This window comes from Toxoplasma gondii, chromosome VIII, assembly GCF_000006565.2.
Source record: "Toxoplasma gondii ME49 chromosome VIII, whole genome shotgun sequence".
Classification (NCBI taxonomy): domain Eukaryota; phylum Apicomplexa; class Conoidasida; order Eucoccidiorida; family Sarcocystidae; genus Toxoplasma; species Toxoplasma gondii.
The window spans coordinates 1,280,055-1,297,319 of NC_031476.1; the positions used below are offsets into that span (position 1 = coordinate 1,280,055).

The following is a 17,265-nucleotide window of genomic DNA, read 5'->3' on the forward strand; positions in this document are numbered from 1 at the left end:
CGATCTGTGGCGTTTACTTGCAAGAATACGTTCGAGACGAATCGTAGAAGGCGCTGTGCAGTGCCTCTGTTTCCCTCTACACTCTTGCTCGAGTTTTTCTTCCAGCTGTTTTCCACAGAAACCCAGGCACACGAAGCAAAAGAACTTTTTTGTCTTGCGTGACTCCTCGTTCTCTTGCCGCCTGCATCAGCGGGAGTCCTAACTCGTCTTGTTCTTGCTGTTCCATCCTGAAGTCGTGATTGAGCTCCCGGTCACCTGGAAACGCCTGCTGAGTCCCTGCGCATGGCCGCCGCAGCTCTGCTTTATTTGCACACGGCTTGGAAAAGAGTCTGCAAAGACACTCGCATACGCAACTCCATTCACAGCCATCGAAGGAGCGGCCTCGCTATCTCCGAGGCCTGTGTCGCGTCGCGCTCATCGCCTCTCAGAAGATCGACGGCCTCTCGCCCCTAGCGAGAGAAAAGAGGCGTGGAAGCTTCTTCCCGGGAGTTTTCGATGCCTCGTTCTTTGCCCAGAAGCGGAGAAGCGGCGCTTGGACCTGAAAGACCCTCCAGGCTACCTGCGGCCAGCGGTCGCAGATTTTCGTCGCCTTTCTCCTCCGTCGAGAAACGGTCTGGGTCGACTGCCACAGACTTGGTCACGTCAAACGTTTTGTAGATGCCGACCTGAGGAAGACGCAGGAAGGCGGCCAGGGGCGCCGGCAGGCATCGCAGAGCGAGACAAGTCTCTCCAGACAGCGCCATCACGAGGCGTTTCGGAGCACAACAACCTCTGACGAAAACCGCGACCGGCGGCCGAGATCATGTGACGCGGGCGAGAGCCGGCAACCACGAAACATCCAAATGTCAAGCTACAGTCTGAGAAACACAGATTTTTTGGGTGCACCGCGGAGGAAAAGTATCCACGTGTATCCAGGTCCGCGCTCAGACGTAGGGGCGTGCAGATTGTTCAACGCGCGCGTATATTTGGAGAGAAGAGACTTGCTTGCACTTGCGCGACGCCTGCTTTCTATTTCACACAGACGTTTTCGCACGCTTTGAGCAGAAAAAACGCCTTCACTTAAAGGGTCGAGATGGACAGCCTTTAGACTTGCTTCAGTGCATCAACCTTTGGAATGTAGATTTGCCGGATCTGAGTACTTGGAACTCGTGTCAGAAGCAACTCAGGAAAAGAGGACGGATTCTGTGTATTTTCCAAACTGCTGAGAAGAAAAACGACGCGAAAGAGTGCACGGGGAGCAGGCTGGTGTGGAGAGGCTCACGAGGCGATTGGCCAACTCGAACAGTTGGTTGCGGAGAGAAATGATGATGAACTGCGCATCCTTCGCCTTCTGCTTCACAAAGTTCGCCAGAATCGATACATTTCGGTAGTCGAGCGCCGCGTCGATTTCGTCCAGGAAATACACGCATGTTGGCGAGAAATGGTGCAGCGCAAACACCAGCGACAGACTGCTGAGCGTCTTCTCTCCTCCTGAAAAGGCAGAAAACCCAGTCAAAAACCATGTACACGCGAAAAAGTGGAAAACTCGAAATACGCGGCCAAGACCAACTCCACACCTGACCTCCTCCCCGCTGCGGTTCCCTCCTCTCCGACGCCGCAGGCAAACAAGGCATGTTTCGACGCATAGAAGCAACCATACAGAACTTGGCTGTCATGCGCGCTGTGACGCGAAACGAGAGAAAAAGTCTCATTGCCAGTGTCGTCCTTCTTCTCTCCGTCGTTTTCTTCCTTCTCACCCGCAGCTGTGTCTTCTCCCCTTCTTTTTCTGGTTGTCGCTGTCTCGATTCCTACCTGAGAGATGCTGAATGAGGCGCCAGCTTTTCTTCGGAGGTCGGACGGACAGGAGAACGCCTTCCGAGAAAGGATCGGAGGAGTCGACTAACTCGAGCTCTGCGTCTCCGCCCTGACTGAGCATCTGCAGAAACGACAAATGCGGCTCGCGTTCCCGACGCTTTTCGCATGAAGCGCTTTCAACACAGCTCCTCCCCAAGCTTCTTTTCCATCCAAAATACGCGCGCGGGGCCCTCAACTCACAGAGAGAGCTACCTCGCATCCATCCAATTTTCGCGGACTTCTCCAACCTCTCTGTCGAGCTGTGAAACAAACGAAACTTCGCTGGCATTTACACATGCACGCCACAAAGGAACTACACACATACAATCACTCACACATATACACATCCATATATCTATATATATATGTATATATTTATATATATATATGGGTGTGTTTGTTTTTGTGGACATGCGTGCAGCACTCCTCGAGTGTCGCCGGTTCCAAGTGGACAAGAACGAAGGTGGAGCGGCTCCGAGACGGTTTGGTGCATTTGTCCTGTCCACGAACCGCACCGCAGAATATGCGTTCGGAAGAACGTTCCGTCGAGGCAGCGCGTCTTACTCTGTAGGTTTCCTTGAGTTTCGCGGCGATGATGACGAACGCGTCCATGAACTCTTTTTTCCTTTCTGCACAGAGTTGGTCAACCAGCCGCTTCGCCGCTTCTCTGTTCTTCCACGCGAGTTGCATGTCCTCCTCCTTCTTTTCGAACTCCTTCTTCTTCTGCCTGTACAGCACGAGCGCATGCAGGCTGCCGCCTTCGCCGCTCGCGGCGCGGCCCTTCCTCTGCTCGGCCGCGAGTTTCTGTCGCTCTGCCAGCAGCGCCTTTTTATCGAGACTCTTCAGGTGCGACGCCGCGAGACGCGCGTCGAGTTTCAGGCGCCGCAGCAGCTCTCCGAAGCGATTCAAGAGCAGCGCCGAGAAGTCGTGTTCCGTCTCCTCGTCCGCATCCGAAGAGCCATCCCTCGAACTCGACTCTGCGCCTCCTTCTCCGCCTGCTTCTGCGCCTGCTTCTGAGTCCTCGGGTGCCTCTTCTCTGCTCGCCTTCTCGCAGGTCTCCATGTCGCCTTCGAGGTCGCCCCCCACCGGTTCCTCGCCTTTTTTCTCTTCTTCCTCCTCGTGCTCCGTAGGTCCGCTGCCTTCCGCGTCCGGCGACTCCTCTTCCTCGCCTTCGTCTGTCAACGTTTTCTGCAAGTCGCTCAGCTTCTCGACAGCCGCAGACGCTTGCTGCAGCTGTGCCTGCCGAGCCTGACCTGCCTGCTCCACCGCAGCCTGCAGAGTCGTCAGCTGGTGCTGCACGTCGAGCTGAAAACAGCGAAGCGAAAAGAGCGGCCGCGAGAGAGGGGAAGAACCACTGAGAAGGCAAAGAGAGAAGCCCGAGAGAGAGAAGCGAAAAAGCGAGGAAACAGACGCGAAAGTCAAGGAGAAAAGCCAAGGACGCGAAAAACGGAGAAGACAAGAAAGTGAACGGACGTGATGAAGGAAGAGAGACCCGCAAGCGAACGAAGAAAGAGGACGCGGTGAGAACAAGTGAACGAACCGAAAAGAAATGAAAAGATCCAAACTCTGCTCACGGTGTTGAGCCCCAGCTGTTTGATATCTTCTTCGACTGCTTCCTTCCGGGACCTCAGACTCTTCATTTCTTCTTCGAGTTTGCTTCTCTCTTCCTCGATCTTCTCCTTCTCCGCGAGCACCTCCTTCGCGTCTTCTTCCATCTGCGCCAGCTGCTCCGAAATCTCCGTCAGGCGTTTCTTGGAAGACAATTTCACAAACAAGGCATTTCTCATCTATACAAAGAGAGTCTTGCACTGCTCCACGCGTCGACGCATGCATGCGCAGAGAGACACCCGCAGGCAAATGTCACCTGCGTAGATTATGCTATAGCTCCAGATGCGGAGACTAAGATGTATTAAATCCATCAGTCTCTGTCTACATACATGCTCATGATCACACACACATACATCTATTCACATTCACATATGCACAGAGAGAGAGAGAGAGCGAGGTCCTCATTCACTATATACATATGTATACATATATATATATATATATATCTGCCGAACTTTAGATCTCCGTTTCTGTTAGACAGAGAAGACCAGTGTGACGCCCAGATAGGCAGCTCCATAAGGATTCGTAGACGATGAAAGACAGAAAAGGATGTTGACGAGCTCGGTTTCGAGCTTCCGTCTGTTTGGTAACTGCGCCTTCCACGCACCTGATGGTCGGCGACCTCCTTCGTGAGCCGCGCGTTGGCGCGCTTCAGATTTTCGCACTCCACTTTTCGGTCGGTCACTTCCTTCAGCTGAAATGTCACTTGTCCTTTGAGGCGATTCAAATCTAAAAAGGGGATAAACGGAGAAAAAAGGCGATAAAAGAAGAAAAAAGAAGAAAAAAGGAGAAAATAGCGAGAGCATTTGATAGAGGAGAGCCGAACCTGTGCCATGTGCGAAATGAAAACCGTCTACAGTGGAATGTCCTCGTATGTTTCTTTAATCCTAAACAGAGATATTCAAACGCGTTTGTTGAGTACAGCCTCCCGACCGACGCAGTGCCACTGGTCAGAGGGCGAATCCCCTCAGCTGCAATCGAGAGACAGAACGCAGCAGGCCTTCAGTGGTTTGCTTCGCTCCACACTCGCCTGCGTCTCCTCCAGCGACACACAAACATCGATGAGCCGTTCCTGTCTTCTTTTTCAGTTCAGATTTCTCGTCCAGAGCGAACGGTGTTCTCTTCATCTGCTCGCGTCTTTCTCTCCACTGACGTATGCTGCGTTCTTTGTCACCCCTCTTCTCCTGCCTGTTCACTGAGCGGAGTCGCGTTCCTTGCAGTGGAGTCTCTCGGGTCTCGGGGCTGTCGAACTTCTTCGAGCTCACCTCTTTCCGCGACGAGAAGTTTACTCTTGCGTTTCTTCATCTCCTCTCCGCCGGCGTCTTGCAGGTGCCGATACAGAGTGCTCACGACATGCTCCTGCTCCTTCACTTCTTCCAACGTCGCTTTCTGCTTCTCGCTTGCACGGTCGATCTGAGCGCAGGCGCGCAGACGCGCAACGCGAAAAGCGAAACGAACGCCTCTGATGTTGTCCGGCAGAATGCGAGGCTAAGGAGCTGCGTAGACTTTCAAAAGACGAAACAGGCGCGTCTCCCCGCGTCTGTCCAGAGCCAAGCAAAGACGCATCTCGACTGATGCAAGGGAACGAAACACACAACCACGCAAACATAGACAAACACAAACGCACGTACATCACATGGATATGCAAACGTAATCTGTATGTATATGTATGTATATATAATTATATATATATATGTATATAGATATATAGATAGATGGGTGTGTACGTCTCTGAACGTCTTGAAAGAAATCACGAGTTGTTGATTGGACAAGCTTTGGCGAGCGATGGGGCGACGGCGCTGCACGTGCAGGAGCCCAAAAGCCTAGAGAAAGTCGTCATAATGCGATGCTGTTCGGCCTCCCTAGTAGCCAGGGGTGTGTAGCGTGTACCTCTTTCTGCAGCATCCCCATTTTCTTTTTCTCCTCGCTCGACAGACTCTCCTTGCTTTGCGACGCCAGTCGCTCTGTCACCTCGTGGACCTGAAGAGAAGGTCGGCATAAAGTCAGAAAACAGAGAGCCTGGAAACAGGAAGTCTCTCCCCACACAGCTGGTGTTGTTCAGGAAGATTCGAGTTCCTTCTCGTACCTGTCTCTCTGCTGCCTGGATGTCCTGGCGAAGAAGGACCAAACTGCTTTCAGTCTCCTCCTCTTGGGTGTTCAACCTTGCGAGCGACTCTTCGCTTTCCTCCTACCACACAGAGAGAACAAGAAGACACACACACCATTTTCGAGACAGCTTGAAGGGAGGCGAGAAAGGAAGAAATGAAGCTGCTTCTCGGTAGCCTTCGTTCTGCAACGTCTCGGATTGCTCGAAGGACTTCCTCGGAACCTCACATCCATTGCACCGAGAGGAAGCCTCCTTCTACTTTTCGCGCCTTCTACGAGAGCAAGAGAAGTCGGGTGTGCGTCTTCTCTCTGCCTCGGCAGGCGTCCGTCTTCTCTCCTCTCTCCTTTTCTCCGAGTCCTCTCTCTCTTCCCGAACTTCATCTTCCCCTGTCGCCTCCACTTCTCCTTTCGTGTCTCTCCAAGCGCGCTGTGCTCTGCGCGTTTCTCCGACTTTTTACGTCGTCCATATACAGGCTCGTGCTCTGCGGCTTCAAGGTTTTCTTCCAGAGTAATTCGTCTACCTGTTTCGGTTCTCGACTGGTTCCCTCCGTTTCGTTCTCCAGAGTGCTTCTCCGCAATTTTCATCTGGAGTCTTTCGCCTAGATATGTGTTTCCTTGGGAGTCTGGTTTTTTCGTTTTCTCCAGTTTTTGGAAGCTCCGCGACGCGGGACTTACGCTTTCGCGAAGGAGGCTTCGCAGCCGCTGCTCCTTCTCTCGAATTTCTTCGCGAAGCTCTGGGAGGTTGTCTTCCTCTTCCTCAGTAATCGTTTCCACGCTCGGTCCCTCAGAGACGCGAATGCCTTGGCCGGCGCCTGAGCGCTCCCGCACCCCGCCGCCCACCATGCGACCGTCGACCTCAATCAAACCTCCGTCGAGAGTCACCACTGAAAAGTAAAGGAGAAAGACAAAGTACAGAGACGAACGCTGTCTCTCTTCCATCGATTCGTGTGCCACTGGACAGAAATTCTCTTTCGTTGACTGGGTCTCCACCTCCTTCAGTCTTCGTCGGGATTCAGAGGACATGAAGGAACAGAAGAAGAGAAAGGCACTGGACAAGAAAATGGGCGTACAGACACCCCGCCTCCACCATCAGAAAAAGCCTCTGACAAAGATCTCTACGACGTTGCTCGAACAGAAGTTCCCGACTGGAAAACGAAACACAGGACATAAAACCTTTGCATTTACAGACCTCTCCTTCTCTTGCTCTGTACACACCCATTCACACACACATGTATCTATATTTAGATATATATATATATATATATATATATATATATGCAAGCAGATGTAGATTTACAGAGTGTTTTGTTAACACTTTAAACCTGACGCTGTTTCTGTTTCTTCTTGTTGTTTGGTGTCTCTCCAGTTCTCGACTGTGCTCCTCTGCTGTTCTCGCTTCCTTGCTGTTCGCCCGCGTTGTGTCTCTCTCTCGCTCCCTTCGTTTTTTCTTCGCCTCTTCTGTCTTTTCTTGTCCGAGATTCAATCGCATGTGCGAAGACTTCTGGAGAGACACCCACCTCTTCTGCGTTGCGAATATGCAATTTTGGACGCTTCGTCCATGTCCGGCGCGACGACGGTATCACCGACAGCTTTGTAAAACGCAACTCGGTACCTCTCTTTCTTGAAGGAAATCAGGTCGATCAGGCGAGGCAATGGAAATCCACCTGCGCGCGCTTCCGCGTCAGAGCGCTGCATGAACCCAGTCAGGTCTCTTTCCTGGAAACGCGGGTGAGAAAGGCAGGAGAGAGAAGGAGCGAGAAGAGAATGATGAGAAATAAGAGGAGATGGAAGATGCGCTCGAGAGGCAGACACACCCCGCAAAAGTAACAAAGAAAGAATGAAACACAAAAGAGAGGAGAGAAGAGAAAGCAAGAAAAGATTGGTTATTTCCTTTTCACGAGGGAAAGTGAACATAAACTGCCAAAATGCGAAAAAATCTACAGACACAGAGATGACGATAACAATACCTACACATACTCAAACAAGATGAAACACAACGGACATGTATACATAAGAAATATTTATATCGTAGATATATCTGCGTATACATGTCTCAGGCAGAAACATCAATTAGACAGACGTCTCTAAAAATCCCCAAGTCTACGGATGCATCCAACCATGCAGACAACGTGTGCATTTACTCACGTAAACATAAATATATGCATATATATATATATATGTATATATATGTATATATATGTATATATATATATATATTTGTATATATTTGCATATATATATATATATATATAAATATGTATATATATCTGTAAACATCGATTTCTACGGGCCCTTCTGTGGTTCCTCTTTTGCGACTGCAGCATCGAGCACACAAGCGGGAAGCATGCAAGCCCCTAGGACTACAGTGTCTCTGTTGATGAGATTCCAGTGACCCGGCAGGCAAAAAAAGAAAGGGGAAAGTTCAGAAAACGAGAAGCAGTGAAGACTCACGAGAACACGGAGTGCGAGAATGTTGACACGGCCGAGGTTTTGCTGGCGGAGAATTTGGAAGATGACAGTTGCGTCTTGAGGTTCTTCCACGACGAGGAAGGAACAGAAGCCGCCGCCTGCAGCCATGAAGGCCTTCTCGTACTGCGAAGGCGACACAAAAGCAAGTGAAAACTTGACTTGAACGAAGCGACAGACGACAGAGATGATATCCGGAACAGACTGGCCCTTTATCCAGGGTCGTGGTTTACGAAGACGCAGAGAACTCGACATGCGAAATGCAGAGACGCGCCCAAGGTCTGCCAGGGTGTCCCTGCCGGTCGTCAGTGTGAATCCAGCGGCGAGGAAAAGGCAGGTTGTCGCAAGGCTAAAACGACCCAGTGGAGAGAACGCAGAGTTGAAAAACCATTCGAGAAAGTGGAGACAGGAGTCGCAGAACGCTCACCTTTCTGTCGATACACCCCAGTTCACCGAGGCGGTCATGCAGGCCTTTGATTTCTCCTGTCTTCTTCATCTTCTGAAGTGCCTGCATGAGGCGACTGTTCGACTTGGATTCCACGCGGCGAGCCTCGATCTGCGCCAAGGAAGACACAGAAACGGAAAAGAAGTCAAAACTCTTTTTCTGTGTTCTCCCGAGTCTTTCTAAGTCTTCTTCAAAAGTGTACTCTCCAGATGGGATGGCAGGTTTAGATCTCGAAGGTCTTCGTTTACCGGATCGACGTTCTAAGGTGCTGCTTCCCTTGCGTGCGTTCCCTCTTTCTCGAGACCTTTCGAAAACGCATTCCTCGTTTCGACGAGTGACGCAGTCGAAGAAACTCTTCTGCGTCATGGTCTCTTAGGCTGCAGCGCCTCGGCCAGGTAGAAGAAAGCGGCACCGACGCAGATTTCGGTTTTCGAGGTCGACGAACGCGCAGGCATCCCGAACGGAGACACCTGGTGCGACGCATCGACGCTAAAACGTCTGAGTCGAAACTCAGAGTTGCGTTCTTCCCCTCCTGTCTCTGCCTTTTCGCCGTGGTCTCTCCGACGCCATGTCGCCCCCTCACACTCTTCTCTCTCTGCTCTGCGGTTCGCTCCCCGTCTTTGAACATCTGCAGCGATGTCAGCGGAAAGTGCAGGGCGCGGTGGACTGCTGGTCCAGTTCTTTTTCTGCATGCGTTCCATTCTTGACTTACTGCATGTGCCTTGCTCTGAATCTCCCGCAGTCGCTCGCGGAGACGCGAAACCTCGCCCTGCGCCTCTTCGCGGCGGCGCGCCGCTTCACCCTTCTCGGCGCGAATAGTCGCGAGCAGCTGAGTCTTCTGTTCAGTGCCTGCGCGTCGATCCTGCAGAAGCTGCTTCAGCTTGCCCAGACTCTCCTCTAGATTCTTGTACTCCTGTTCACCCTGAAAACAAGCATGCAACGGCGGCGTCTCTGTCCTTCATGGAAGAAGCTGCGCCACACTAGTCAGAAGAAGGGAGGAAGGACGCATGCACCGCGGGGGCAGATCTTGCTCGGAGATCTCTTGTCCAGTTTCGGCGTCCGTTTCTGCTCCACAGAGAAATGCGCTTCCTCGAAATCTCCAAGTCTCTACTGGCGCGTATCTCTCATGAGTTTCTGATTCGACCCTTGTAAACCGTTTGCCCTCTCTTCTCCCGAGACGAGAGAACTGCGTGCGACCTCGGTCCTCGGTTTCTGCGTGCATGCAACAAACGCCCGCGAACGCGGTTCTTTTCTGGAATAAAAGATGAGTTTTGTCCTCCACGTTTTCGTGAATTTCTCCCACTGAGAGAACATGCAGGCGGCCTTCCGTCGTTCGCCTTCCTCACGAACTGTTTTCTCTTCGAAGAAGGAAGAGCCATTGACCGGAGACACTGCAGCTTGGTGTCCAGCTCCTTACTCGCAGTTTCTTTTTTTCCAGGAGGGAAAATTCTTTGCTTAGCTTCGCTATGCCTTTCATCTGCTCGTCCAGCGTCGTCTGCAGAGGCGCCAGGTGCTGCTCTGCCTTGCTGTGAGCTGCGGCGAGCTTTCTGACTTCGTCTGAAAAACCGGACAGCCAGCAACTCTCTTGCTCGCGCAAGTCAAAAAGGTCTCCCATTGCTGTTCTCTCTTTCGACCCCAGAAAGCGTCTCCTCACCCTCGCGACCATGTTCGTCCAGCACCTACGTCTTCTCTGTAGGTCCACCATTTCTTTCGTCCAAATGCTTCTCGCTTCCCTTTCTCTCTTTCGTGTAAGAGAGACACAGCTGTATCTCTACATACATTCCAACAGGCATCCATATATGCAGATATACATATATATATATATATCTACATACATGTATTTACATATGTATCTATATCTGTATATGAAGAATATAGATCTCTCTATATAAATACGCCTATATATTTGTATATGCCTGTCGCTGTCCATAGGAGGGCAGAGCTGCGTTTTCGAGGTTCCCCGGCCTATGGCTTTCCAAAGTTGCTTGCCTTGAATCGATTCTCGGTAGGCTTCGACGTCTTCTTTCGCCTTCTCGTAGGCCTCTTCCGCCGCAGGAATTTGCGACTTCTTCTCGTCCACCTCCGTCTGACTCCTGTCAACCATCTTTTGTTCTTCTTCTCGTTTTTTCTCATTCGCCTTCACCTTCTGTGTCTTCTCCTCGCTAGCCTGAGCCTCGCTGAAGAGCTCGTTCCGGAGCTCTTCGTCTCTCCACACCATCTGGTTGAATCTCCCGTCGACCTGCGGAACAGAGTCGAGGAAATGCAGCTGCCGAAGCGTCAAGCACAGTCTGGCAGGTTCTGCACAAGCTAAGACGGAGGAACGGTAGAGAGAGAGAACATCTGAGTTGTGCAGATCTCACAGAGAGGGAAACGCATTCAGAAATCCATTTTTCGCCGACTTCCTTCGCCCATTTGTCCGTTGAGACTCGTCACAACCCCCTCGTGAGAAAGAAAAGAGACGGGGAAGCCTTCTTTCAACTCTGTTCTCAAACAATGCAGATGCCAAATTGCATACTACGCGTCTATTACTATCGATCTGTCCATATACATATAATATATAAATATATATAAATGTATGTATATATATATATATATATAAATGTATATAGATAAATGCATATAGATAAATGCATATAGATAAATGTATATAGATATAGATAGATACAAAAACAAACGGTCGTTGGCTTTTCGTGTCTTCGGTGCTCTGTCCTAGAGAGGAGCTTGTTAGTGTTTGAAGTTCCCTACGAACGAAAGAGCTGCCTTATGCATGCGGGAGAGAGGTGTGCATGCCAGCCTCCAGCAAGAGTTGGATATCTGAAAAAGTCGTTTCTCCATTTGTTTCAAAAAGGAAAAGGGGAAAATCCGTTTCCACAGAAACGTGAAGAAAAAACCGTTTCGCGGAAGCGCCAGTCCTGGCACATCCAGGAGAAAGGCGTCCTGCGGGTCTCACCTCCGCAAACTGCGTTTGCAGCTTCTTGTCTTTCTTCCATAGATCGTCCAGCTCTTTGCCCAGCTGCAGGCAGTTCCATGCACAGATGCTTGCGCGTATAAAACACAGAATATGCACACAGACAAATGTCCATATATATAAATATATAAATATAAATATATAAATATATAAATATAAATAAATATAAATATATAAATATAAATATATAAATATATAAATATAAATATATATGTCCAGATGTAAATTCGTATCGACTCATGTGTGCATTTGTGTAGATACATGAGCATGTAGATCTACAGCAAAATTACATTGGCTCACGTGCATGCAACGATTGCATGCACGTGAGTGCCTGTGACTATTGCGAGTATACAGATGAGAGGTTGCTTCACATAGCGGAGGTTTGAATCAACACATAAAGATATATATATATATATATATTTATATGTATATATGTGTATATGTATATATTTATATATATAAATGTAAAGGCATGAAAATGAGTGTGTGCTCAGAACAGGATCGTCGCGTTGAGTTGTGGATTGGTGCACAAGGAACAAAGAGGACAGGGAGATTGGGGAAACCAGTTGCAACAACAGAAAGTCGCGCGAGCGGCCGAGAAAGGTGGAGAAACGAGGACGAGAACCCGAGAGAAGGGGACGCGAGCGAAGACTCTCACCGCCTCGAACTGCTTGGCGAGAACGGCGCCTTTTTCTTCATCTTCTTCTTTCTGTTTCTCCAGTTTGGCCAGCTCCCGGCGTTTCCGTCGATACACCGCACTCAGTTCCTGGACGCAGAAAAGCGACTGTGGAAGCAGACGAAGCATCAAAGCGGATCCACCACAGAGAACGCCAGGCAAGTGCCACAGCAGGAGGCGAAACGACGAAGGCACACGGCCCAGCTTCACAGGGATGCGCGCGGTCTGGATGACAGCTGGATCTGCCCGTCAGGGATGGCGAACGAGACTGAGCGAATCTTCTGACCGACGGCGTATTTTCTGGTGGACGTAGAGAGAGAGTCGAGACATGTCTCTTCCTGAAGCGTTGCCTACGAAGGCGTTCACTGAAAGTGGACCTACTTCATTCTCGTTCTCGCCTCTTCCCCCTCGCTTCTGTCGCCTCGTCTATATTTCTCTGCTTCGCATCTATGCTTCTCCACTTTACGTCGCTTCTCAGAGGGCCTGTTCGGCTTTCGCGTCCTTTCGTTCGTCTTTCTTCTGCGTCTTCTGTCGTCGGTTTCCATCTCACTTCTTCCTTCTTTGTTTTCTTCCCCACACACTTCGCCGTACCCTTCCGTCGAGAGCGGCGAGGAGAAGGGCGTTGGTCTGCACGTCTTTTTCGAAGTGGAGAAACTTGACTGCCTCGTTTTTCGGACCTTCCAACTGCTTCACTTCGGCTCCCGCCGCGCGGCATCGATTCGCTTTCTCTTGATACTGCGGAGAAGAAGGCGCGAACGGGTGCACAAAGTAAAGGGATGCAAGGAAAGGAAGAGACGCAGAGGGAATGGACAGAGCCTGCGGCGAGAGCCGAAAGGCAGGCAGGAACATGCTTTCATCGGTCAAACGTCGAGGAAAAAACATGCATGCGAATGGGGAATTCGCAAGAAACAAATGTCGAAAGACACACACATACACACACAAATGCATGCACATGGAACTGACAGTGAGCAGGAGCGGAAAGGATAGCAGGGGAGAACGGAGACTCCCCAGTCTCTTCCCGGTGCTCTTGAAAGACCCTCCATGATGCGTCGCTGCATCCACCACGAGAACAGTCTCATCGCCAGGCCAAGAAACGACTCCAGAAAGCGAGGTAACGCATAAGAAACAGCAACTGTCTGCGTCGCCGTAAGATCCTTGAAGCCTCAAGAGGTGCAGAAGGAGAGAGCCTTTAAGGCCCGATAGGAAACGCAGGCAGAGCTGAAGGAAGAAAACGCAGAGGAACGCGTCTCTGCCGGAAACAAAAAACATACCTGCTGGCAAGAAGCTTCGTAGTCTTCCTGTGCCTTCTGAATGGGCTCCACAAGGCGATTGGACCCCACAAGTTCCTCCAAATACTCCAGAAGGCCTGTCTCCTCCGGTCGCTGAAAAGAAAACGAGAAAAGGAGACGGAGGAACTGTGAAAAGGTCCGTGAGGAAACCGGTAGATCTCGCGAGAAGTCAGAGATGGCACGTTCTTGGGTCGGAGGATTCTGTCGCGAGACTTTCAGAAGATTAGGGGAAGAACGAGAGAAAGGAAAAAGGCAAAGTCAGTCGAGAATTTGAAGCGCAGCGATATACGTTCCTCGACCGGTCTGGAAGTCCTGTCGCTTCTCTACGCCTCTCGCCCTGATATCCTTGTTCCTGTGTGATTCATCTCTCTTTGCTCTTCCTGTTACGTCGTCCTTTTCCTCCCTCCGCGCGGCAGCTCTTGCTTCTTCCTCTTCCTCTGTTCTTTCCACCGCTGCTTTTGTCGCTTCTGTCTTGTCGCTGGTGTGTCTTTCTCACCGTCGCCTTGGGCTTCATCAGCGCGATTTGTTCGACTTCTCCCTGCAGAATGAGGAAGCGATTGTTCTGCAAGTCGAGCCCCTTCGACTTGAGCAACTCCACAACTTGGCGCTGCTGAGCGCGTTGGCCGTTAACGCGATACTCCGTCGAGTTCGACGCTCGAGACACCTCCCGCGACACAACAAACTGAGAGCCTGGAATCACTTCGTACGTCTCCGAATCGGGATCCTTCAGATAACGCATGCAGCCAAACAGCAGCGAGAGCGCGAATGGAGGCGCGGCGTTGGAGATGGCCCCCCGAGGCGGAGGAAACCTCGGCGCGAAACGCGAAGAACGTCGCCACGGAAAAAAAGAGCAGAAAAAACAACGGCGAGAAAGAAGAAACAGACGCGCAGAGGGGTCGACGGAACCGGCACCTGCTGCACGAATCTGCTAAGCAGCTCTCCTGCAAGTCAGACGGCGACGGAGAGACGCGACCTACGGAGAAAGAGAAAACCTCTGTAGAGACAGCAGGAAGGGTGAAGAACGAGACAAGTCACCTGCGAAGCGACAAAAGAGGCGAATGAACTTCTCAACTGTTTGTCCAGGCCTACGGGGTCGTAGATTTCTTGGAAGAAAACGGTGACTCGAGCAGACTGCAGAGGCTCTCCGCCGCCAGCAGCTGAGTTGTGAATGAGCTCGACGACGTTCTTCAACCGAATTTGCTGTGCTCTTCTTCCAAAGACAAAAAGCATGGCGTCGATGACATTGCTCTTGCCGCTTCCATTCGGGCCGACAATTGCCGTGAAGCGCTGAGAGACAGAGAGAACGGGAAGCAAACGGGTGCGTTTCTTCTAAAATGTTTCCCAAGTGAGGAGCGTTCCCCCTTGCTCGAAACGAGCGTCGCATTCAGGAGTTCTGGAGGGGAGTCTCTGGAGTTTCCGACCTCCACTCATCGTGCCCCCTTTCTGCGAACCAAGAACTTCACCTCGAGAGAGAAAAGGACGCGGTCCTTCTTCTGCACAGCATTCGAGAGCCGATGCAGCGGCAGGAGCAGACACGAAGCATACTGAGCTGTCTCTTCACGGTCGACATCGAGCAGGTTTTACAGGAAGCAGGTGAACGGGAGTCTTCGGGCAGGTCAGGTCAAGCCGCGGGGCGCGAGGCGCCAACTGTCGGATGTCTGCGACAGATTGCATGCATTTTCTCACGCGTCGACGCACCTTGTGGAACGGTCCGATCGTTTTCTTCTTGCCGTAACTTTTGAAATTCTCCAGCACCACACGCTCAATCATCAGCCGCTTCCGAGGGAGAGCGAGAGAAGAAGGAACCGCATCTGAAGGCTGAGGGCCGCGGCTCCCTTCTTCTCCCTTCTCCACCAGTGCGAGCGCAAGAGACGAAGCAGAGAGAACAGAGGAAGAGAGAGCAGAGGAAGACATGGCAGAGGAAGAGAGAGCAGAAGAAGAGAGAGAGGCATCGTTGGCATTCTGAGCCTGGGGAGGAGCTCCATTTCCTTGTGAGTCGAGAGGTCTCTCGGAGGAGCCAGGCGCCGACGCTGCACTGTCTCCACGGTCGAGGCCAGAGACACCTAGGTCCGTGTCTCCTTCCGGTCCTTGTTCTCTCGCGTCTTGTCCTGCGGGCGGAAAGAGCGAGTCAGCCGCCGCATGCGAGGGAAACGTCAGCGCCTCCTCGGGGAGCTGAGGCGCCGAGTCGAGCGACGGAGAGGAGAAGGCGTCAGGTTGTCGGCCCATTGCGCAAGGTTTTGTGGCGAGAAGGACGCGTGGAAGCAAACGGAGAGTGCTGTCTGGCGAAGAGAGCTCGCCTCTCTGCGACGCATTGTAGAATCCGATTCCTAGGTTTCGCCAAGCTGTCCGAGTCCAGAGGCCCAGCTCTGCTAAGAAAAAAACAGTTTCGACAGGCGCTCGGATCTCGATCCTCTTCCGAGAGACCTCGGGGTGAGCTGCAGCGACGCGAAAGACGAGGCCAGAGGCAGCAGGCGAAAAGAGATCCTTCGCTGCTGGTTTGTTCGACCTTCCTGTCGAAGAAATGTTTCCCCTCCGGCAGTTTGACTGCCGCTGAGTTGCTTCGGGATGCCTCCCGGGGCTCTCGTCTCGCGCTCCGTCTGATCTGTTTCCTGCTTGGTTGCTCTCTCGCTCAGACCTTCAGACACAGACGTGGAGGGTCCGCCTTCTGTCCGACAGAAGACAGGCAAGAGCACGACGAAGTGACTGCGAAAAAAAGTTGCTGATGGAGAAGCAAACGAGAAAAGGCGGAGGCTCTTCGAGACGACAAACGGGTGCAGCGGCATGGCTTTGCGCGCCGGCACACCAGCCTCCTCCCATGGGGTTGCCCGGCAGGGGGGAGAGCTGCCAAGCGACGAAGGCGAACAAAGGTGGAAGAAGCGGGAGAAACGAGGGGAAGAGGCGACGAAAAGGAAGGAAAGAATGTGTGCAGAGGAAACGCGTGCAGAAGAGATGAGAAAGAAGAAAGAAAACGATCAATATCGTCGAACCTCAGCACCCAGGTGTGCGCTGGTCCGCCGGAGACACGGAGAAATATACACACATCCGCTGTCGCTCTCCCTCCGGTCCTTGAAGAAGCCTTCCGCAAGAAAAGATCTCGGCCAGACTTCATGAGGATTCAACGGAGAAATAAGAAATGGCTTAAAATCGAGAGGAAACGACAGAGACAAACCCCCTTCTGTCTGCTGCCAGGGTGGGCGGGTGTGCTTGCATGCTTTTCGGTGCATGCGGTCCGTGTCGTACAAGACACAGGAAAAAGCTCGTTCACGGTCGACAAGGAAATTACGGCCTTCAAGAGCGCCAAGACAAGTCATCTCCATTCTTCCTGCGTCTAAAGAACAGATTTTCCGACCACAAATGCGAGCGAAGTGCCACCGAAAATACCCAGACAAAAGCGTTCGGGAGCGCCGGTACCTCTGCGAGCCTCGATGCCTCTGATATGTGTGTCTTCTTTCTAAGAGCAGCAGAAAAGATTACACGGAAACGGATTCGTCATTTTCTTCTCTTCTACAAATCTGGATGCGTGCGTTGGGCTTCCAGGAGAGCGGCATGGCGAAAACTGAGTTCACAAACGCGGCAGACTGGAGAGTTCCTCTAAACTCTGGTTGTCGCCCATCCTACCACGAGCTTTGAAAACAGATCTCCGAATAGGGAACCTTCTGCCCGTTTTTGGATTGAACGTGGTTTCCGCAAAGACTTGAATCACCTCAGTACTCACAGGAGAAGGGCTTTGACTACTGGTTCCCTGGGAACTAACGTCGCTCACTGACAGGGGTCCGAGGCACAGAGCAGCGTGTAGATATGTTCACAAGCTTCCAATTGTGGCGGCCTAAACACTGGAGAGAGCCAAAGTTATTCTGAAACAGGCGCGAGGCAC

General features: G+C 51.6%; 1 protein-coding gene across 1 annotated transcript; it reads right to left on the reverse strand.

Annotated features, from left to right (window-relative positions):
- Window positions 1-449: 449 nt before the first annotated feature.
- On the reverse strand, window positions 450-15,617 carry TGME49_231170 (RecF/RecN/SMC N terminal domain-containing protein; the record flags this gene model as incomplete). Its single annotated transcript, XM_018780289.1, has 23 exons — window positions 450-665; window positions 1,262-1,470; window positions 1,792-1,915; window positions 2,398-3,138; window positions 3,408-3,584; window positions 4,049-4,170; window positions 4,707-4,854; window positions 5,332-5,421; window positions 5,528-5,629; window positions 6,223-6,431; window positions 7,065-7,263; window positions 7,999-8,139; window positions 8,441-8,569; window positions 9,171-9,380; window positions 9,876-10,015; window positions 10,448-10,697; window positions 11,409-11,471; window positions 12,085-12,192; window positions 12,694-12,837; window positions 13,374-13,484; window positions 13,888-14,115; window positions 14,481-14,678; window positions 15,090-15,617. 23 exons carry the CDS (start codon window positions 15,615-15,617, stop codon window positions 450-452), a joined length of 4,587 nt encoding a protein of 1,528 aa, XP_018636853.1.
- Window positions 15,618-17,265: the final 1,648 nt, after the last annotated feature.